This window comes from Ictidomys tridecemlineatus, chromosome X, assembly GCF_052094955.1.
Source record: "Ictidomys tridecemlineatus isolate mIctTri1 chromosome X, mIctTri1.hap1, whole genome shotgun sequence".
NCBI lineage: Eukaryota > Metazoa > Chordata > Mammalia > Rodentia > Sciuridae > Ictidomys > Ictidomys tridecemlineatus.
Genome location: NC_135493.1, coordinates 41,358,514 through 41,382,693, shown reverse-complemented (window position 1 = coordinate 41,382,693; position 24,180 = coordinate 41,358,514). Strand labels below are relative to the sequence as shown.

The 24,180-nt window shown below is 32.0% G+C and overlaps 1 protein-coding gene across 2 annotated transcripts in view; it reads left to right on the top strand.

Annotated features, from left to right (window-relative positions):
* Positions 1-24,180, top strand: part of Radx (RPA1 related single stranded DNA binding protein, X-linked) — a 63,540-nt gene that overhangs the window by 29,474 nt on the left and 9,886 nt on the right. Inside the window, exons 10-13 of one of the 2 annotated variants that reach the window (XM_021725217.3) lie at positions 510-685; positions 7,958-8,031; positions 17,814-17,861; positions 19,724-20,014. In XM_021725217.3, the coding sequence (XP_021580892.1) occupies positions 510-685; positions 7,958-8,031; positions 17,814-17,861; positions 19,724-20,014 (589 nt within the window). The remainder of the gene's footprint in view (positions 1-509; positions 686-7,957; positions 8,032-17,813; positions 17,862-19,723; positions 20,015-24,180) is intronic. The other variant, XM_005323388.3, reaches the window with a different exon arrangement.

The following is a 24,180-nucleotide window of genomic DNA, read 5'->3' as shown; positions in this document are numbered from 1 at the left end:
AATTTGAGACCAAGTATTGTGATGCTTCCTGTATCACTTGGTCAGGATTGCTTTGACTATTCTGGTTCTTTTATTCTTCTGAATGAATTTAAGGACTGGTTTTTCTAGTTCTGTGAATAATAACTTTGGTATTTTGATGGAAATTGTATTGAATCTGTATGTTGCTTTTGGTAGTATGGCCATTTTATCAATATTAATTCTGCCTATCCAAGATCATGGGAGGTTTTTCTATCTTCTAAGGTCTGATTTAGTTTCCTTCTTTAGTGTCATATAATTTTCATTGTAGATGTTCTTAACTCTTTTGTTAGATTGATTCCCAAGTATTTTATTTTGTATCCTGTTAATTTACTGAATTCATTTGTCAGTCTGGAAGTCTTCTGTTTAAGTTTTATGGGTCTTCTAAATATAGAATCGTGTCATCAGCAAACAAAGATAATTTGAATTCTTCTAAAAGATTAATAGTTTTGTGAATTATTTTTAAAATGTTCTCTCTAAATTGTTGGTTTTAGAATGATAACCAACCCTCAACATCTCAAGCAGCTAGAGAAGAAAGTCATAGGCAGGAAAGAGATGGTAAATGGCATCAAGAAGACAGGCCTATGAGTCCTCAGTGTTTTCAAAGTACATCTGCAAGTTTGAGTCCCAGCAAGAAAAGAAGAATTCTTCAGGGCCCATATGCTAAACCGTAAGTCACTTGTATCAAGTATGTATATGTAAAGCAAATGATTTTTTGTTTATATATATTCTGTAAAGTAAGCAATTGTGTTAAAAGTCCTATTAATTTATAAGAACTTTCATAACAAAAATACTGCATCTAAGTGGCTTAAACATAGAAATCCTTTGTGTCACTGTTCTGGTGGCTAGAATCCAAGATCAAGATCAAAGTGTTGACAGGGTTAAGAATCTATTTTATGCTTTCCTCCAAGCTTCTGCTGGTTTGATGGTAATCTTTGGAATTGTTTAACTTGTATAAATATCACATCAGTCTCTACCTTCATCGTCACATGGTGTTCTCCCTGTGTACATGTCTGTTCAATTTCACCTTTTTATCAGGACACGAGACATGCTGTATTAGGAGCACACCCTCCTCCAGTATGAGTCCATCTTAACTTAACCAGTCACATCTTTAATAATCGTACTCCTAAATAAGGTCATGTTTTCAGGTACTGAGGATTAGGAGTTCATCATACAAATTTGGTGGTGGGGGGACACAATTCCATCCTTAACAATCTTTCTGCTTGTTCCCCAAAATTCATGTCCTTCTCTCATGCAAAATATATTCACTCAATCATAACATCATCCAAATTTTTAACTCATACCAAGATCAATTTTGGTCCAGAATCTTACCTAAATATTATCTAATCTGAGCTCAGTGTTTCATGCCTGTAATCATAGCTATTCAGAAGGCTGAGGCAAGAGAATCACAAGTATAAGTCTAACCCAGACAAGTTTTAGACAAATATCTCAGAATAAAACAAAAAAGCCTTGGGATCTAGCTCAGTGATAGAGTGCTTTCCTGGTATGTGCAAAGTCCTGGATTCAGTCCCCAGCACTGGAAAAATTAATTAATTTATGAAATATATATGTGTGTGATTATATATATTATATGTTATATAATATTATATATAATATTAATAAACAGATATTGAGAAATATCTGTTTAGATCTTTTGCCCATTTATTGATTGAATTGTTTTTTGGTGTTAAGATTTTTCAGTTCGTTATATATTCTGGATATTACATATTAAATATATTATGCATATATATTATATATGACATTTAATATATATGCATAATATATGTACACATATACATTATATATGTCATTTATCATTACATATATGTTTATATATTATGCTACGTATATATATCTTTTATATGTATAAAAATCTAAATCACATATAGTCGAGACACAGGGTGATTTATATCCTAGGGCAAAATTCTCCATCTGTAAACCTGGGAAAATGGACAAGTTATCTCTCCAAAATGTAATGATAGGACAGGCATAGGATAGACATTTCCATTCTGAAATGAGAATTTGGAAGGACAAAAGGGATTATGGTTCACAAACAACTCCAAAATTTAGCAGAGAAAATTCCATTATATTTTTATGACTTCAGAATTATCCTCTCTAGTTGGATCCTATGTTCTTTATGCCCACCAAGATAGCCCCACTCCCTCAGCACTGCATGCCGTTCCCCTGGTCTAGAATTAAGATTATGATTTCACCCTATGGAAATGGAAAGTTAGTCTGTTCTCTGGAACCTAGGAGTTAGCCCTACCCTTGGGGTCATTCTCCCCTTTTCTTGGAGAATAACACTTATTTGCAGCTAGATATCTCTCTAAGCTCATTTTCTGCCTATAGAATCCCAGAAATCTGACAGCATTTTTTTTACATCTCATTTCATATATGATCCTTTCAGTGTAGTCTGTCAGCCCTTTCTGCTTTGATGGTTGATTGGATCCATAAGTAACAAGCCTAATCTCTTGAACAAATGTTTTTCTGTATGCACCTGTAGTGATCTCTACAGAGCAAGCTTTCTCATTGTTTTCAATATTGATAGTCTGATGATTTTGTAGATCTTCATATTCTGGATTCTTTTTACTTGGCAATTTCCCTTTCAACTGATTTTTCTCTTCTTATATTTTAATGTACAGTAAGGAAAAACAAGGCCATAACGTCAACACATTGCTTTAAAAAAATCTCCTCAGCTAAATATATAGGTTTATCACTTACAAGTTCAACATTCCATCTAAACCAAATGCAATTTGATTCAGTCCTTTGCCACACAGTATAAGGCTCACCTTTTTAATAATACTTTCCTTATTTCTCTCTGAAACATCACCAAAAGCACAGTTTGCATTCATATTTCTAACTGCATTCTGTTTGTGATGAGATAAGTATTGTCTAAGATGACAGGAGCTTTCTCTCTGCAGTTCTTTCTGAGTCCTTGCAAAATCCTCCTTTAAAGTTCATATTTCTATGAATGTCTCTTTAGGGCAGTCTAGGCCTTTTCCATATGCCCTTCAGAGTTCTTTCAGCTTTCACTTGAAATCTAATTTAAAGCTACCTTCACATTTTTAGGTATTCGTTACAACAGCAATTATACTTATCAGTACTAAAATATGTATTCATTTGCTAGAGTTGCTAAAACAGAATACAACAGACTGGATGACTTAAATGGCAGAAATGTATTATCTTACAGTTTGGGAGGCTAAATGCCATAGGTCAGGTTTTTAGTAGTGTTGGTTTCTACTGAGGATTGTGAGAAATAATCTGTTCAGGTGATTTTTCTGGCAACTTTTGGTCCTTTCTTTTGGCTTACAGAAGCATCATTTCTGTCTCCACATGGACTTTTCCATGTATGCTTGTCTGTATCCAAATTTCTGCTTTCTATAAGGACATCAGTCATACAAAATTAGGCGTCCACCTACTGCAGTATGTTCTCTTCTTAAATCAACTAAATTACATTTGCAGTAACCCTATATCCAAATAAAATCACATATGGGATATTAGTGGTTAGGAATTCAACATATGAATTGGAGGGAATGAACACAATTTAACTTATAGCAGGTGTCATCTTATATGGCTATGCTCAGCATGGACTAATTTGAAAGAGTTTAAGCAGGTACTACTTTTAAAATATATATGTTTATATTATTTTGAATTTTATTTTAATTTAATATATTATAGCTTACATGTTTTACCAATTTTTCAATCACAGGTCTTACCTATGTAAGGTGCAACTATTATAAATTGTAGATGATCAACATTTTCAGTTTCTTTGAAGTGTCCGGAATACAAAGATAATTATAAAGCAGACTACAGAATCATTTTAGATTTTAAGATTTTTCAACCTCTAGTCTTTTATAGTAGCTGTGCCAAAAACCAAGTAGCAACCTTGATAGATTGACTTATTATTTCTAAAAGTATTTAGGATTATTGTGGATTTTCAATGATTTTTTTTATTTTCATGTAATCAGCAAATGATAGTAGTTTATTTCTTCTTTTCTAATAATTTTGCCTTTTATTTCCTTTTCTTGCATTATTGTACTGTTTACAACCTCCAGTACAACATTGAACATAATTGATCAAAGATAAAGAGCATCTTTGTCTTATTTCTGAACTCAAATTTCTCAAGATTTTACCATGTAGGAATTTGGTGAATAAATTTAAAAGATAAAGTAAATTCCCTTTCAATCCTAGAAGCTAAAATTTTCTTATAATTCTAAGATGAATTTTACCAAATGTTTATTCTGATTCTATTTATCTATTAATTTTTACCATTTATTCTTGTCACATAGTTAATTACACTCATTAATTTCTTGAATATTAAATCATTTACACATTTTTATAATTTTACTTGCTTATGATATATTGCCTTTGTTATATATCAGTGGACTTGATTTTTCAATAGTTTGGTTAGCATTTTAGTACCCACATTTATGATAAAAAAAGTCTATAAATTTTTTACTCATGATATTTTTGTCAGGGCTATAAATCAAGTTTATGCTGGCCACATTAAAAATAATAGGAAGAATAATTATTCTCTGGAAGAGAATTGTAATATTGGTGTTATTTCTTCCTCAAATGTTCAGATGGATTCTAGTTAAGCCATTAGGGTCTAAGGTTTTCACTGGGGAAAGAAATTTAATTCCTTTAGTAGATTTTGGAATATTCATATTTTCTATTTCTTTGGCAGTTTTGTTTTTCAAAAGAATTCAATGTTCACATCTAAATTGTAGTACTTGTTGTTATAAAATTGTTTATATAAGTTCAAGGGTTCCTCAGACCTCAGAGATTTGATAATGTACTAGGACAATTCACAGAACTCAGGAAATCACTGAACTTAACAATCACTGTTTTATTAATAAAGACTGATCAGGAATAGCCAAATTTTAAAACACATAGGACACAGACTGTGAAGGAATGTAGAGCTTCTGTGCCCTTTCTTTATGTAATACAGGCATGTTGTTCTATTGGCATATCAATGTGTTCACAGACCATAGAGCTCCATCAAGCCTTGTTACCCAGATTTTTGTTTTGTATTGTTTGTATTTAATTATCTAGGCATGATAAATTGATTCATTGACTATGTGAGTGAAGTAAATATCCATCTATCCTCCCTTCCCAGGAGGTCTGAGCTAGCTCTGTGCTCCAACTCACAGAATACTTGCTTGGTCTTTCTGGAGACAAGCCCCAATCCTGAAACTATCCAGGGACACACTAGAGTCAACTCATTAGCATAAAAAGGTACTCCTATCACTTAGAAATTCCAAACATGTTTGAAACTGTGCAAGAAAAAAATACGAAATATAACCTTTACCATGGTTCTATAACCACAGTTCTTAAGTTCAGCTTTTCTGATTTTTGGTTCTAAGAAGCCCACTTGCTTCTTTTTCTAAATATATACTGTTGAGATTCTGTATCTGTTTTGTCCATCTTTTCCTGTTTTCTTGAATGTATTAATCAGACCATTTGAAATCATGACCTGTTAACTCTAATATGTAGATTAACTATTGGTACCATAACAGTATTTAGGAGCTTATATCCACTAACAATTTAATTCTAATGATAGATAGTCAACTTAAGGGCTACTGAGTGTTCTATGTTATAGAACAAATATGTGTTTGTTCTATGTTATAGTAAAAATCCAATAAATTAAAATAAGTGGGTCATTGAAACCTCTTTGTTTAATTCTATTTAATATATTTACTCTATAAACAGAGAAAGTGAACCATACTAAGATTAGGTGAACTCTTAAAAATCATTTTCAGCATCTCCTAAGGAAAACACACTGTAGGAAAGATTTTTTTAATGGTTGTTGCCTGGAAGTCATTTGCTAATTTGAATTAAGGATTACTGACTGGGCTGTGGATGTAGCACAGTGGTAAAGTGCTTTTTTATTAGCATGCATGCAGTCCTGGGTTCAATCCCCAGCACTGAAAAAAAAACAAGGATTATAACATTTTTGATCATTATAAACTTTCTAATTTGCTTATATTAGCAACTTAACAAAAAAAGACATGTGAAATGTCTTCTGCTTTTTTTTTTAGGAAGAAGATACTGAAAACATTCCTTCAGTTCATTATATAGAGCATTTCAATAGACAACGCAAGATCAGTTACATTACCTCATTTGATCCTCAACTTCCCTGTGAGGGAGAAGCAAGATAATTATCTCAATTGTACAGATTAGGAATTTTAGGATCGTAAAGGATAAAATATAGCATTTATGCATGTTTATATATTAAATACCTTTAATTTCATTGCATTAAAGATCATTTATAAGTTTACAATAATACTAACTATAATCCTGTTAAATAGGATGAGGAAATGGCATACTATAGGATCTAAATTTCTTATCTGAAGTCAATAAATTGATAATAAAGGCAAGATTATAGTGTAATTTAGAGCCCCTGACATAATTTTTATAATATTCTGCCACTATGCACCATATACATCTTTATCTTCTCTTCTTTTAGCCCTGTTTACGCTTTTTATACTCAGTTATCCTTTCATTCTTGTTTTCATCTTTTTTCCAGTTTCTTCAGTTGATATACACAGATACCGCTTCTCACATTTAACTGTTTACCAAGTTCTTGGGATGAATGATTATATATTCCAGTGAGAATCTCTTCAACCACTTCTTTAAAATTCTATATAATGGCAACATTAGAATTTGAAAACATTTTATCCTCATTTATTTCAGATGAAATAAAATCATGTTATAATCACCCTTTTAAAGAAATATGTACATTATGCTTAAGGATCTCAAAATATGTGCAATTTAATAATTTATTTTTAATTATTTAGACTTCTCTTAGGGTTTATGTTTTTTGTTTACTAATTTCTAGAAATAACCATGTTTTCATTAGCTAAAAAATATTTTTATTTATTTATTTTTTACATACAGCTGAAAAAATTTTAAAACTCAAATGTAAAATATATTTTTACTTGCAAGCTTTTATAGTTAAATGATTCTTTCTTCCTTCACTAACACTACTTCTTTTTGGTTCCTTAATAACTGACTAGCAGAATTAATAATACTATTATAGGAGATAAATCTGTTGATTAATTAAGTTGAGCAATGTGATGTGGTATTTTACAATATGACATTTCTGTTTCACTTTATGCTTTTAATTTTGGAAATGCAACAATTGGAAAAATCTCAGCAATATTGCAAAAAAAGCTCATAAGGTAAAATTTTCCTTAGAAAAGCATGATTCTCCTTAGCTTCAAAATAAGATGATTCCCCTTTCATTCACTCATTTCAGTTCAATGAATAGTTATTGAGGTAGATACAAAAACAAAATAAAGTCTATACTATTGTAGAAAGCTTGATCTTATGTAAGGTATAGATTTATAAACCTATAATTTCAATACAGTGTAATGCATGCTATATTAGAAGTCTATTCATTGTACTATAACAGCATGTACAAGGTGCAGTTAGCCATGACTAGAGATCAGAGGTGGCATCTTAAAGCCTGACCTAAATATTGAAGGATAAATAGGAGTTAACAAGACAAAAGGGGTATAGGATTTTTCCATATGGAAAGAAAAACACAAAAGTTTGAAGGACCATGGGTCTTTAAAAACACAATGAAACAAAGTTTCAGAAACAGGCAAGGTTGTTTTTCAGAATTGTTGAACAAAGCAAACATGATAATGAAAATATTTTCATCTTTATTTGAAATTTAATAAAGTCAAATGCTCTCTCAAATGGAATACTCCTTAGAAGAAAATTTAAATTTATTTCAGTATTTAAATGATATTATGTATGGATATTTTCATAATTATATCCACGTTCATATTTAACGCATTACTTTAAGAAACAACCTACATATTTTCTACATTTATTGAATTAAAATAAATTTTGAATAGAACTGTTAGGATTTTTTGTTCCCATTTGTGTCACTTTTTTAAACTATTGTTTATTTTATTTTGATTCTTTGTAGAGTTGCTGTACCTCAGCCAGAGGTTTTGGCACAAACAAAAGGAAATAAGCCTGGCACGTCAAGCTTCTTCCAACGTATGTTGTTATTATTTATTTTTATTATTTATGAAACCTATATGAAACAATTATATGTATCTTACTGTTTGATTTGATTTTGCCTTGTTGTGTCATACTTGCTACTAGGAAAATATAAGTGGTTTATCTTAGCTTAGATCATTGTCAAAAGTACTGATAAATTTTGTGTCATCCCAAAAGTTAAAATAATTATAATAGTAGTTACTACGGCTGGGAAAGAGGAGTGAAAAACAGAATGGCTAACAGGTACAGGGGGTGCAGTAGAAATGTGGTAGAGATTTTCTCAGAACAAAGGAAAGATAACATGGTGCCATCAGTATCAATGTGAGCCTTCCACAACTCAGTTGTAACATTGCTGGTACTCTATAGTATAGAAATAAAATGTCCAACTAGGATGTGCATTACCTTATATGGGAAACAAAGAACTAGTATATAAAAGGAAACTAACAAAAATATATAAAGCTAGGCCTCCTTACACTAAATGCTCAGCCTTTGAATAAGAATGCTCTGAGTCTGTGTAGGCACAGATAAACATTGCTTCCTGCTCAATACCCTGGTGTACTGTGTCTCTGTGCAAAAGTCCTGCAACAGGATAAGAGGAATAACTTCTAATAGTCCATGGAACAGTGATGTAAGTATGGTTTACACTTAATTGTATATTTTAAAATAACTAGTAGAGATTTTTTAATGACCCAACACAAATGATAAATGTTTGAGGTGATAGATATGCCAATTACCTTGACCTGATTATTACTTATTAAAACACTCCACTGTACCCCATAAATTTGTATAACGATATGTGAATTAAATTCTTAAAATATTTTTAAAAACAAGTAGTTAGGCTATATGAACAGCCACCATGTATTAAAATGATAAAATATGAAAAAAAAAACATAACCTTAAACAGAAATGCTATTTGAGAGGGACTCCATTAACCTCTAATAGAAAGCAGAAAATATTGACAAAGCAGAGTTGAAAGTTAGGCTAATCCCCTCAGGAAGCAGCACATGTGTGGTAGATAGGAAAGAAATAGTCAAAATCTTATCAGTCTTGCTTGTGACTATGACCATCATATTTTTGGTGTGGATTCATGGTCCTATCCATTTCTGTGAGTTGATCTTGCAAATAAAATAAATATTAATAAATCTACCTATATTCATAGTATACTATATGCCTAAGTGAGTGTCATTCCAAGAAATAGCAACTTTCTGAAATTAAAAAATTCCTTAAGTTGACAATTTTGGCACATGATTCTGTCTAGTGCCATTGACTTTGGTAGGAAATTAAATGTTATGTTATTTGAATATTGCCCAACAATGTTGGTTAATGTTCTCCAGTATTGGGGCATTTATTATAAGTTAGAGTTCATCAAAAAGCCTGTAAAATATTTTCCTTGTTAACAAAAGAAATCCATTTATATTTAGCAACATGTATTTTGTTGTCCATTTGGAGGTGCTCTTGTACACTCTTAGACTGTAACCAGTGTCGATACAAAATGAAAGCAGTTTTTCTACATGTGGAATATACTTTTTCATTTTAAAAGTGACTCTTATTTGTCTTTGTAGTCCATATTTCTTTTTAAAAATTTCCTACTATCAAAGATCTATATCAGGTACAAATTATTTGACATAGTAAATTGGTTAATAGTAGTGATGTTTTTAAAAGTGAAAGTAAATACAAACAGATATTGGTTTCTTTGGTGGTAGTATAGCCCTGAAAGTATACTTCTTTTAGTTAACCAAAGAATAACTAATTGTGAAGTTTAATTTTTAATTGAGAATAAATATAAATGAATTTTAAAAGTTTTACTTCCTTTCTTTCTATTGACTTTGGATTTATTTTATTTTTATTATATTTTATTAGTGCATTGTAATTTTACATAGTGGTGGGGCTCACTGTGATTATTCAATATGCATATATATCACAATTTGCTCCATTTCATTTCCCAGTACTTTTTCTTTCTCTCCCCTCCTTCTTTCCTCTGATCCCCTTCCTTTACTCTTCTGGTCTCCCATTTATTTATTTTTTTTAATTAGTACATTATAATTACACATGAAAGTGGGATTTACTGTGATATAAAAATTAAGACTAACAACAAAAGTGAGATGAGAGTAACATACTATAAAAATCTTGTCCAGAGAGTTGATCCCTGTATAAGATCTTATTTGAAACAGATCATCTCTCTGGTTTAGATGTTTTAGCATTTTATGTCCATCCTTCTTTTTGGTATTATTCTTTTTTTTCATTTCCTACCTAAACAGAGGCAACACCATCATTTTACTCTACACTCTCATTAAATTTGAAGTCTCAATGAACCTTTCCAAAGTATTTCAATAAAGATGTTTGTTGATTGTTACATAATGAAATTGTGGTACTTTGAACAATTCTATTGTAAAAATTTTTAGTCTTTCTTTTCTTAAATAATAGCCATCTATACTAGCCGTATCTGTTACATTTATATGCATTAGCTAATGACATTTTTTCTTATTTCATGTGTCATATTTTAGACAGGCTGTTCACTAAATAATGCTTACTATTTAATTTATTTATTCACTAAAACCAACCAAAATTCTCATAACCTCAGAACTCATGGAGAAAAGGCTATTTTTCACAACTAAGCATAACTTGAGATTTAAAAAGAAAATATTTCTCAGAAAATGGATCTTACCTGGATTCTAAATTCTAAAAATTAAGGAGAAAACCATAATTGATTTTAGGTTTTTGTTTGTTTCTACATGTCCAAGAAATTGTCTAAATTCCTGTAATTCCATTTGTCAGCTGATGATCACACTTCATAAAACTTTTACATTAACATCTCTGAATTATCCCTTCTGTTTTACCTACAGAAAACAACATGGTACTTTACAAATTTATATAATAATAGTACCAGCCATTGCTTGAACATTCATGTGCCAGGCTCTATGTTGAGATTTTGTATTTATATTATTTATCTCATAGGCAGTGATTATTGTAAGTTAATTTCATCTTTCCCTCCTGTTCCATACTTTTTCTGAAAAAAATAGCCTATAAGTTTACCATTTGTGTGCTAACTGAAATAAAATAATATAAATGATTAAGTTTTAGACAAGAGAAAGAAGAAACTTAAATAATACTCTGTTGGATTGAAAATAAAAGAAAAGATTAACTTCTAGCTAATTCTGGCAGATCAAAAAGCCACAAAAGGATCTGGGATCTGGCTACCCCCTCCAAAAATCATGTAAAACAAAGGAGAAAACATTGTAATACAAATATATAACCAAGTCCAAAATAAGAATGGAAAAACATAAAAGCAACACAAATATAATTTAAATCTAGTAATGAATAGGAACCAAAACTAAACTGCTCATGGGCATTTCAGAACTAAATAAAGTCCTTAATTTTCATGAGCTAAAGTATAATCAATACATGGAAAGGAGATTCCAGACCACAGGCCTCCTTCATGTGAAGAAGAACCAATATAAAATTGGGAAGTTATGGAAGCCAGAGAAATTATGCCTCTTAGTGTAGGGAATTATTGAAGAGCTTCCCATATTCCCTGGGTACTAGGTAGGGGAAAGTCACCAGTGATAAATTAGAATATCAGATCTATACAGCCTGGAAGTGTGGTCATAATTCACATGACTCAACTGGTGAGGACCATTGAGATAAGGAATTATCTTTTGATATCTGGTCCAGAATCAGTGATATTATGATCTTAAGGTATTGACAAGGGTTAAATGTGAAACTTCCTTGAAGGGAGTTCTTATAAGCTAGGGTGCTTGCAACTTCCATGGAAAATAACTACAGAAAATTAATTGTGGTTAAAAAATTATAAACTTCCCAAGGAAATGTACTACTTTAAAGCAATGTGATCAGATGTAACACATGAAAGAATTTATACTCCAGAAACTGGAAATAGACTGATCAAGGGATTGAGGCCAGGACAGATACCAAAATTTTTGGATGCTCAAGTTTTATATAATAGGAAGTTTTTGCATATAACCTTCACACATCTTCCCATATACTTTAAATCATTTATATATCACTTATGATATCTAAGTGAATAGTTATTATGCAATTATATAGAGAACAATATCAAGGAGAAAAGTCTGTACATGTTCAATACAGATGCAATTGTTTTTCAGATATTTTCAATCCAATGTTGAATGAATCTACTATTATAGAACCTACAAAGAGAGGGAGAGAGCAGCCTGTTTCATTTGTGGTTGCTCTGAGGAGTAACTATAACATTCTAAGTTTATAACAATGTAGTTTGAATTTATAGCAACTTAATTCCAATAGCATAGGACTGTGCTCCTCCTGTACAGCTCTCCCTACCCTGCACAGTTTATGTTGTTGTCAGCACAGATTGTATTTACACATTCTATGCCCTATAACATATATTTATAGTTATGTTTTATTCATGTTTGTTTTCATATAGAAAATAAAAAGTAGAGTTACAAACTAAAATATGAAAATGTTAATTTTATATTTATTTCATCATTTAACTTCAGTTTACTGCCTAGTATCCTTTATTTCAATCTGAAGGACTCTAACTTTAGCACTTCTTGCAGGATAAGTGGAATGGTAACAAATTCCCTCAGCTGCTGTTCATCTTAAAACATCTCAATTTCTTCCTCATTTTTGAAAGGAAGTTTTGCTACATATAGAATCCTTATTTGACTTTTTTTCAGAACTCTGAAAATATCATCTCATTGCCTTTTGGCCCCCTGGTAACTGATGAGAAATCTGCTGTTAAACACATTGAGATTCTTGCACTTGACAAATTGCTTCTCTTTTTGCTGTTTCCGTGTTTCTTTGTCTTTTGACAATTACATTATAATCTGAATCATTTTAGGTCTCCTTGAGTTTATCCTAGTTTGGGTTTTCTGGAAGTGTTGATTCATATGTCTTTTGAAATTTGAGAAGTTTGAGTCATTATTTGAAGAAATAATGACTTTCTACATCTTTTTCTCTTCTCCTATTTTAACTCCTACAGTGTGAAAGTCAGGCAGCTTGATGTTGCCCCACCAGTCCCCTATGCTCTGTTTATTCTTCTTCATTTTTTTTTCTTTCTTTTCAGATTAGATGATTCCAGTTGACTTTCAGGTTTTCTGTTTCTTCTTTTGCCTGCTCAAAAATACTGTTGAAACCCTCAAATGAATTTTTGTTTTTCAGTTTTTTTTAAATATCGGACTTTTTATTCACTTCCTTTTATGTTTTTTTTTTCTTTATTGATATTCGCATTTGTTCATGCATTGTTTTTTCTGGTTTATTTTAGAACTATGTCTGTTTTCTTTTAGCTCTTTGAACATATTTAAATACCCGTTTTAAAGTTTTTGTCTTGCAAGTCCAGTATCTGGGCTTCCTCTATGACTGCTTTTGTTGTTGTTGTTGTTTTTCCTTTGCACTTTACTTTCCTAATTCCTTGTATGCCTTTCATTTCTCATTGAAAACCGGACATTCAAATATTACAATTTGGTAACTATGGAAATCAGATGATTCCCTTTCTCAGGGTTTGCTGGGGGAGGTTATTATTAAAAGCTGTTGTCATCCCATTGTCTAGTAACTTATCCCAAATTTTTGCAGACTATTACTTGCTGTGTGTGGCCACAGAACTCTCTTTCTTAGCTTATTTTCAGATATTGTTCTTACAGACAGTTCTTTGAACAGTAGAAACTAAAATAAAATACTACCTCTCCCAGTCTTTGCAGATTGGTTCTGTGCCTGGGTCCTCTGTCAAACTTAGCTAGACTTGCACTGACCTAAGGAGCAGCCTGAGTTAATACTTTAATATCTTAGGTCTTTTCTGACTATGTACCTTGTACTGGGCCTGTCCTTGGATTTTTTAATTCCCCAGGATGGCTTTGAATGCACCAATTTCCCAACAAAAGTTTCTGTTTGGCTTTTCCTCCATAGTCTTAGGCAGTTGATTTTATGTCTAAACCATAATCTTCTGTCCCAGGTGTCTGCAGGTTGTTTGTCCAATTTACAATGTTTTCAAGCCATATCCACTGCTTTCTCAGCTGGATCATTTCCATGTTAGATGAAACAGAGACTAGAGTCTTCAGTTAGTACTTCAGGTACACCCTGGGCAGGTTAGAACATGACTACATAATAATTTTTGAGTCCCATCAGTGAGAACCCAAGTTACCCTCTTCAAGACTGCAGCCATGCCAGGAAATGGGTGGAGCAAGGGCAAATAAAAAATGCCAAAATGTCAAGGCTCTGGATTCAATGATCAGGACAGGGAAAAAATGCCACAAAACTTTTACTATTGTTAAATTCCCTTTTTCCTGATTTAGTGTTCACTTGGTTGCTCTAAACCTTTGACTGTTTTCCAGATTTCTGGCAGTGAGTACTGACATTTTCTGCTTGCTTTTCAATATTTCTGTTAAGTGTTAGAAACTTTGAGATACCTATTCTGCCATTTTGCTAGACTCATAAAGTTTGATTGTTTCTTTACAATGTTATCAACTATTGATGATAAATGTTTAGGTCTGTTAATTCATGAATTGTTGCAAAATATTCATATCCTAATTCTATCATTCCTTATTTATTAGCTGAAAAGCTCTTTAAGAAGAAACTTCCTTTCATCTATTATTTGGTTACCCATTATTTAGTTCTATTTGTAAAGATGAGCTAAATGCTTGATACTTCACTCTATCAGTTTTCAAAGTAATAAGTTGGATCTCTAGCATCTTCGAAAGGTGACCAGTTGTCATTGTTGTTTTGGTGTTTTAAATATTATAAACTCATGGATTTAAACATACTGAATTTTTATTTCCTATTGCAGTTACCACCCTCATTGTTGCTCACATTATTCCATCTCTGATGAATTAGGAAACCATTCATTTTTGCTTGAGTGCTTTTTGAGATATTTTTAATTATAGATGGATACAATACCTTTATTTTATTTCTTTATTTTTCTATGTGGTGCTGAGGATCAAACACAGTGCCTCACACATGCTAGGCAAGTACTCTACCACTGAGTTCCAACCACAGCCCTTATGAGTGCTTCTAATATGACCTTAGTAATGTTCCATAGTTGGTTTTCTTTTTTTGTTTGCTTGTTTGCTCTCTTGTTTGACATCATATTTCCAGGCTTATCTTGATTATTTTTTACCCAGAAATGGAATCAGACATTTCTCCACAGAGCTCTCATACTTAAGAGACTAAAGATTGGGCATTATGTGTACTCATTTATACTAGCCTAGTTATTATCTCTAAGCCTTTGCAGTGGACAGAACTAGAAAATATGCTGCTCTGATTGATTGGTTGTTAGTTGGTTGGTCAATTAAGACAAAATGTGTAATGATTTCACATTTGTATTTCATATTCAAATTCACAACTAAATAACTTCCACTTAGGAAATAAAAAAATACTTTTTTCCTACTGTAAGAATCCTGGTTCTTAAAACCCTAGGCATGATAGAATATCAGATAATAACTTATTTGCATGAACCCAACACATATAAAAACAACCTCAGAATAATTATTTTAAGGTTTGTTTTGTTGCAATTCTTTTAAGTTCTATACCCCACTAAAGATGTACAATCAAATTATTATAGCTTAAAAATCACTCATACTCTTCTGTAAGTTTCTACCATCTACTGGATAGACATTTAGGTTCACCTCTTTTATTTTAATGTTTAGATATTGCTTTCCTTTAATAAGTATGTAGTTTTGTTTTATAATTTGATTAATTATTTACATGGTTCCAAAGTCAAATATGCAAAAGAATATATATTTAATGAATTTTATCTTCTATCCTTGTCCCCCACATCTTATCCCTTCACTCCCACCATGGATCACTTTTTAATTAATTGAATCATTCATTTTTTCCATTGTTTGTTTCTATAATATAAGCAAATATTTGTGTATATCAGAGAAAAATAGAGTCATGTCCCCCCATTTCTTAGATTAATGCACTAATACAAACTACCTTTTAAGAACAATATGGCAATACCTAATTGGTTGAAAATATGTTGTATATACTTTGTGCCCCAGGATTCCCCCTACATTTTGGCTACATGGACAGATCTGTTCTAAGATTTTTATTAGAACATTTTTTATAATAGGCAAAATTGAAAGCTAAATGTTAATTAACAGAGGATATATACATAAAATATAGCATATTCATATACTAGAAGATATCTTGAAATTTCAGTGAATGAATTAAATCTCTATATGTGGCCTGGGGACATTGCTTAGCAGTAGAGCACTTGCTTCTCATGTACAAGTTCTTGGGTTTGATCCCTAGAATTTCAAAAAAAGAAAATAAAAGAATAGATCTATATTTGTCAACCTTGTTACCAACATATTCCCAGACATATTTCATGATAGCTTTGGTTTTTTTTTCTACGTCTGCAAATTCAAAATTCATTCATGTTATGAATATGTAGTTAATGTGTGCATAGTTTGTTGTGCCAGGTATTTTGAAGTCTATAAAGTTCAATATCTTATCCTTTATATCTAGTAACTTAGATAAGTAGATGTGATATACATTTGAAAAGTTCACATTAATAAGAACGGTACATCTAACATCACAAGACATTAAAGGATTACAGGTAAACTCTGGCTTATATAATCCTTTAAAAAGTCTATTATATAATTACCTCCAAACGTAGACCTTATCACTGACTGGAATACCCTGTTCTTCTTTAGCCTTGTAGATCTTGCGCCACATGGGTTGAGTGGAGGTAAAGGGGAAGGAGACAAGGAAAATAGTTCCTCTCCTTCCCCCATGCTTCTATACATCCTTGTCTACTATTATCCTCATAATGAAATGTTCAAAGTAGATATTATGAAGAAAATCACCAGGCCTGTAAATATATTTTGTATTGCATCCTTCATTACTTTAAAACTTAAATTTAGTTTCCTATTTAAAAATTTCCTCATTAAATCATAAAACTGATCTCACTAGAAATAAGAGTTAAATGAATAACTAAAATAATAAAGTAGTAATTGTAATTATAAAATATAGAAATATAATTTTGCTACATGATTAATTTGTATTTACCTATGTAAAAGTAGGCTTAAAACATGTTCCATACAACAATTTTAACAGCATTTAAGCTAAAACTAAAAGAATTCCAGTTCACAATTTTCCATTCTACATTTAGAAAAACCTGAGCTGTAGATATATTTTGTCTCTTTCCTACATTCCTTTGAAATGCTATTCACAACCAGTAATTTCCAATGTCTCCTGTACTGGTTTCAGACCCATTTATATTAATTAATTAATTATGAATATATAATTGGGGTAGGTAATTATGATGCTAAAATAAAAATTATAAAAAATGTTATTTAGAGGAATTTTTCCTGTAAGCATTAATATCTTGATGGTCCTCAATATTAACATCCAAATAAAAAATATTTTTAAAAAATTCTTATTTCTGGAAGGGTCAAGAATGACTTTTTTCCCAGAAGGTAAATGTAAGTACTTAATTTTTTGAAAACTACTGTAGCATACAACTTTTTTTATAGTAATGCTGGGGATCAAACCCATGTTTTTGGCCATGTTAAAAAAGTACTGTACTGCTAAGCTACATCTCCAGCCCCAGCACATATCTTTTTCATGCTGTATTCTAGAACAAATAAGAGAGAGATGTTCTTTATGGTTTCAGAAATTGTAATAGTAACTTAATGATATTCAAATTATGTGCCTTTATTGGTTTGAATAAGGGAGATTTATTTCTAGAAAATGCAAAAGATGAAACTATTTCCCACTCCTCTGTTTCGTCCTATTAACTCTTGAGTATTTCTTTTAGATTTAATTTTATTCCTTTCTTTTCCATGTAGGATTGCTTTCCCGTTTGTTGTCAAGCATTATTATTGGAAGTCAATTAAGTATGTTCATCAACTGAATTTTGTGTTTAAAAAACTCTTTTGTAATATTGCAGTGTTTTAGATTCTTGGTAAGAAATATATGTTCAAATTTCTTAATCTTTCCTTATAACTCAATATAATATTTTACTTTGTACTCCAATTTTGGTAAGTCTTCATCTAGGCTTAAGAAACCAAGCAAGTAGTCTTGAAATATGCAATAAAATCTGAAAAGCAGAAGTGGTATGTTAACTGTACTGAAATCTTGCCATTAAAACCACCTTCTGCCTCAATAATGTTTCTTAATACTAGGGTAAGAATCAGTACCAGGACATAGGCAGCCTATAAGGAAGCAACAGAGCAAGCTTGTTTAACCCTGAAAGGGAGTTGCTGTTGGCTTTTCTTAGCTAATAGAACTAACTAGAGAGTCTTGTTCCACATCCATTTTTCTGATTTTACCATATGTCTTCAGTTCCTAGGGTATATTATTCAATTAGAATATTTTTTGTACAAATTTCTTAACATCATGTCTGACCCATAATAGGTACTCAATAATTATTTTTTGGGCCATGCAAGGTGGCACACACCTATAAATCACAGTGGCTCAGGAGGATCACAAGTTCAAAGCCAGCCTCAGTAACATAGTGAGGCCCTAAGCAAATCAATGAGAACTTGTCTCTAAATAAAATATAAAAAAAGACCTGAGGATGTGGCTCAATGACAAAGCACCCCTAGGTCCAATACCTTGTACAAAACAATTATTATTATTATTATTATTATTATTATTATTATTATTATTTGTTGAATGAGTGTCATAATGTTTAAGGGATAAATTATGTTCTGCTTTTAAAACTAAACATTATAGGTAAGTTGTACATAAGAGTTAAATTGATTTAGAACCATCAAGAATTGAAGAGGAAGCTAGATGCAAAGGTATGTGCCCATAATCCCAGCTACTCAGGAGGCTGAGGCAGGAAAATCACAAGTTTTAGTCCAGCCTGGGCCACTTAGAAAAATAATTTTAAAAGGGCTGGAGATGTAGCTCACCAATAGAGCACCCTAGGTTCAATCTCCAATATCACAAAAAAATAAAAATTTAACAAGCAAGAATTAATTTCTTTCATCTCAATTTAGTTCGTTCTTTGTTTTCTATGTTATTTATATATAAAAAGGATTGTCATATATAATAAATGATCCTTCTTAAGAGGAGATGTATCTAGAGTAAAGATCATATTTGTTCAGGTCACTTTTAGCAGAGATAAACAAAATTTTATTTTAAGCTCAAATTCTACCAATAATGAGTGACCTCTAAATGGTGCCATTCTCATGAATTTGATTTCACTTGAATTTATGACTGAATATAAAAGGAAAGTATGTTTATTTAAGAACACTTGGAAAATACAGAAAAAAATATAAAGAAATTAATTATAATAGCCAGGTGTAGTGGTACATGCCTGTAATCACAGCAGCTCAGGAGGTTGAGGCTGCAAGATCTCAAGTTCAAAGCCAGTCACAGCAACATATCAAGGCCCTAAACAACATATCAAGACCTTTACTGTAAAATATAAAAAGTGGTGGGGATGTGGCTCAGTGGTTGAATGGAACTGGGTTTAATTCCTGGTACCAAAAAATAAAAAGATAATTACAAATATCGATAACTTTGACAATACAGAAAAAAATATTGCTTTTAATCTATTGGAATCAGTGAATCTAGTTCTTTCCTTGCTTTGATAAGAGTTATCATTTGGATATTCATTTTGCGTTTTAAGTGACTGATTTTCAAATTTCTCATCTAGTCCTGATTAATCTATACTTTTTTCATAGTGAATGCCTTGTTTTAACTAGCTTATAAGTCAGATGCATTTGTTTCGTTGTGTCTTCAACAGGTCAAGAAAGTACAAGTGCTAGTACATTAGGCAAGGGCAGAAAAACCATAAGCGATAGGTGGGAGAGCCAAATGTGGAGAGAGAAAAGTTTTGGCTTAATAGACCACCTACATTACAGCCATGTGTATCCTGAAAGTATTCCACGGAAATTTATTTTAGAACACAGAAAGTTTCTTACTCAGCAGTACAATTCTCAGCCTGCAAAATATGTACCACCAGAAGGAAGACCCCCAAAACTTGATGACTTTATGAGTGCTCGAAGCCTTGGACATTTCGAAGTAACCATCCTAGGTAAGTCACCTGTTCTTTTCTTCAATTATTTTAAATGACATAGTTTAAATATTGATACTATTTTTCTTTAAAAAAATTAAGCCCCCTCCACACATGCTCATGAAAATTAAGCTCACAAGGAGCTTCCATTTGGCTAAAAATAAAGGAATAGAGCACTAATTCTGCAATAAATGAAGCTCTAATTTTGGGCTTTTCAGCATTGACAAATCCTTGGAAAGTATTTGAGAAGAGAAGAATTGAAATTAAAGGAACTTTTCTTCACCCCTAACTATCTGACTATTGTACTTCTAAGACTGGTTCTATTATTTCTTAGCCACTGCTTTGTTGTCTATATACTATGCTTCTTTCTCAGTCCATATGAACTGTTGAAGGGTAAAGTGTAAGTTAAAGAGAAGTAGTAATAATCAAGGTAAGCCTCTATGAAAATAGGTCTGTTTAGGGGGTGGGGTTGTGGCTCAGCAGTAGAGCACTTGGCTAGCATGTACAAGGCCCTGGGTTCGATCCTCAGCACCACATAAAAATAAATAAATAAAATAAAGACATTGTATCCAACTACAACTAAAAAATAAATATTAAAAAAATATGTCTATTTAGCCTCTGGGGGCGGGGAAACAAAATTCTCAAGTAACTCAGGTTGAACAGAAAGAAATTATTGAAAAAACTAACTTTGTCTGATAAGGGGAAATAAACTGATTCCCCATCTTGTTCAAAACTGAGAGATACCTAGCTATAGAACTTAAAACATTTAAAGTGAAAATTTTAAATTTAGATTTACTTGTTTGTTTCTAATAAAAGAAAAATATACACAAAGATAATTCTAAAATAAAACCTTTGCCAAAATGATTCTCGGAGTCAAGGAAAGAATTTTGTGTTTCATAAGAAGATCATAGCACTAGATCTTGCTGCCTTAAAAGGAAGCAATGAGGAAGAATCATGAGCACATTAATTTAATGCCTGGAAAAAATAAAGTTAATGGATTTTTACATCTGTAGTTCTGGAACGAACTGCCCTGATTTTTATCAAGACAATTTTCCCCTTTATTCTCCCCTATCCCTTCTTCCCTAACTCCTCAAACATAAATATATATATGCACGTGGATAAATATATGTATAATCTATGAAAAGGATGAATTTCCACTGACTTCTACAGATCTAAGGTTCAAATATTCTCCACTAGACTGTATTACTTGATCTCTTCAGATAGTTTATCAATCTTAGTTTAATATCTGGGAAGCAAAAACTGTAGCAAGATTTCCCATACATCAAGAAAAGTAACCATGGAAACAGTGAGTTCATCTCAAAACATAGAAATTGAATGATTTCTTCCTCTTAACATGGTACCAATCCATTAAAACAGATTGACTAAGACAGCTCAGCTATCTTACATCTAATTGTAAACTTTTTGTAGCTTTGGCTATGAGTCAGCTGGAAGCAAGAATCAAATATAGAAGACAAGTTTATTCTGCTTGCCAGCTCTAATTCATGTTAGAAGCATTATATATATCCTGCCTGTTTCCAAGGATGGTTTTCAGAGTTAAAATAAAGTGAAAAATAATCATTTATGAATAAAACAATACAGAACATTTTAAAGGAAGCAGAAAAGGAAGGTGTTAGTAGGTCCTTGTAGATAACTAAATTACTACTGTTCAGCAGTAATTTTCCCTGAGCTTTCTTGCAGGAAGGGGGAAACATTTTTTTTTTGTTTTGTTTTGCTTTTGATTACATATTCAATGTTAAAACTTAAAGAAAGTTGAATAATTTCTAGTTTTAATATATGGCGAGGTTGAAGCCAGATCATGATGAAAAATAGTACTCCTGAAGTATCTAAACATCCTCTGTTGCAGAGAAAACATTCAAATAGAGGAATTCTTTTTTTTCTTTCAAACAAAATTCAAGTCTGAATATACTGTATGAAATTATCATATAAATAGCACACAATAACAAATGAGTTGATTTCATCAACTATAGCTTTGTCTTTCAAGGTGTGGAAATGGGGCTGGGGCGGGTGGGTCAGTGGTAGAACACTCACCTAGCACATGCAAGACCCTGGGTTATATCCTCAGCACCACATAAAAATAAATAAATAAGTAAAGTAAACGTATTGTGTCCAACTAAAACTAAAAAAAAGAGAGAGAAATAAATATTTTTTAAAAGTGTCCTAAATGATAGTTGATTCCTACATAAAACTTATACAGTCATTACTCATATCATAATAAGGCACTTCTATAATGGTGTTTATTTTCACTTTATTATTATGTAATCATGCACTCTGCTTTCTAATGACATAACTTAATATAAAATATATGCAACTAAGATAAGTAGTACTGGATCTAATGATGCTCATAAAATGTTAGTGAAGGAGGTACATTATCAAACTTATCCGTACTCCTTGGAATTCTTAGATATGCTAGAGAAGCAGCTCATTCAGTCTTCTTCTCTTCTTCAGGCAGACATTGTCACAGAGAGAAAGCCACTAGCAAGGATGCATCTGATCATCAGGCATGCAGGAGTAGAATAAAGGTTGAAAACCACTATTCTCTGGGCTGGGGATGTGGCTCAAGCAGTAGCGCGCTTGCCTGGCACGCGCGAGGCGCTGGGTTTGATCCTCAGCACCACATGCAAATAAAATAAAGATGTTGTGACCACCAAAAACTAAAAAATAAATATTAAAATTCTCTCTCTCTCTCTCTCTCTCTCTCTCTCTCTCTCTCTCTCTCTCTCTCTCTCTCTCTCTCAAAAAAGAATAAAAAGAAAACCACTGTTCTCTAACTAGTATTTGAAGTTTAGACATTCTCTTATACTGGTTAAAATGAGAGCTGATTATCAGATGTAAGAGTGGTAAATTTGTCAGTTTAGGAAAGTATTTCAAGTGTGGAAATAAAAAATGAACACAGGAAAAAGGATTAAATCTTTATGAATGGACTGTTTGTTTAAAGATAGAATCCTAAAACTAAAAGATGACTTTAAGTATATCCTGTACAAGGGGGACAACCTTCTGTAAAGGACAAAGGACACACAGGTTTGAGGCTTTGCAGGCTATACAATTTCTGTTGCAGTAACTTAGCTGTGCTGTTTTCATGAGAAAGCAGCTATCAATGATATATAAATGAATGTGTGCATGGCTGTGTTTAAATAAAAGTCTATGCACACTGCACTTTGAATTTCATATTTTGGTCCATCACAAAATTATGTTCCTTTGTTTTTTTTAAAGGGAGGAAGAGAGAGAGAGAGAGAGAGAGAGAGAGAGAGAGAGAGAGAGAGAGAGAGAGAGAGAATTTTTTAATATTTATTTTTTAGTATTTGGCAGACACAACATCTTTGTATGTGGTGCTGAGGATCGAACCCGGGCTGCATACATGACAGAGTATTCTTTTTATAATAATTTATTACATTAATGATATAGCTTAGAGTTAAATTTACTCTCAGAATCACAGAAATAAGATGTACCAACATGTACATTCACAGGAGCATTGCAGCACTACTAAGAGTTATAGGATAGCTACACTTCTTATAACACTAAATTGGAGTCCTCAGGAAATTCTAGATTACATTATTGTTTTACATTATGAATACCAAATTTTAGTGATCTTTAAAAAAAATTAAGCAGCCCTTAGTTATACCTTAAAGTTATGGGATCTAGTGTCATTTGCTCATAAATAGCAAAGAATTTGCAAATCTGGGTCAATTTGCAGCTTAACAAGAAGGAATTTGTTAACCATCAGTGGCCCATACTCAGTACTTAAGAATCACTATAAGGGATGAACAGGAGAAATATTAAGGACATAGAATTTAGGTGACCAAATATCCAGGAAGAATAAAAGGGCTAATGAGGATTATGACAACTCCTGGATTTCTGGCTTGGGAAACTCTATGAAGTTCATAGTTTTAAAGCTGTTTTCTTTTTGTTTACCCTTGATGTAGCCAGACTGGTCACCTTACTCTTATCTAAATCTTTGGCTTATGTTACTCCATGGCATGCCTGAAAAGCCCTCCTCTCTGTTGCTTAAATGCCACTCATCATTTAGTACCCAGCTCAAATCCTTGTCTTCCTCCAATAAGTGTTTTTGTTTTGTTTTGTTTTTTTTTCCCACCCTAGCAAGCATAAAGAGATGGCAGTTAAAGGACAGTATTCACTATGGCTAAGAGCCTTTTCTACTGAAACCATTT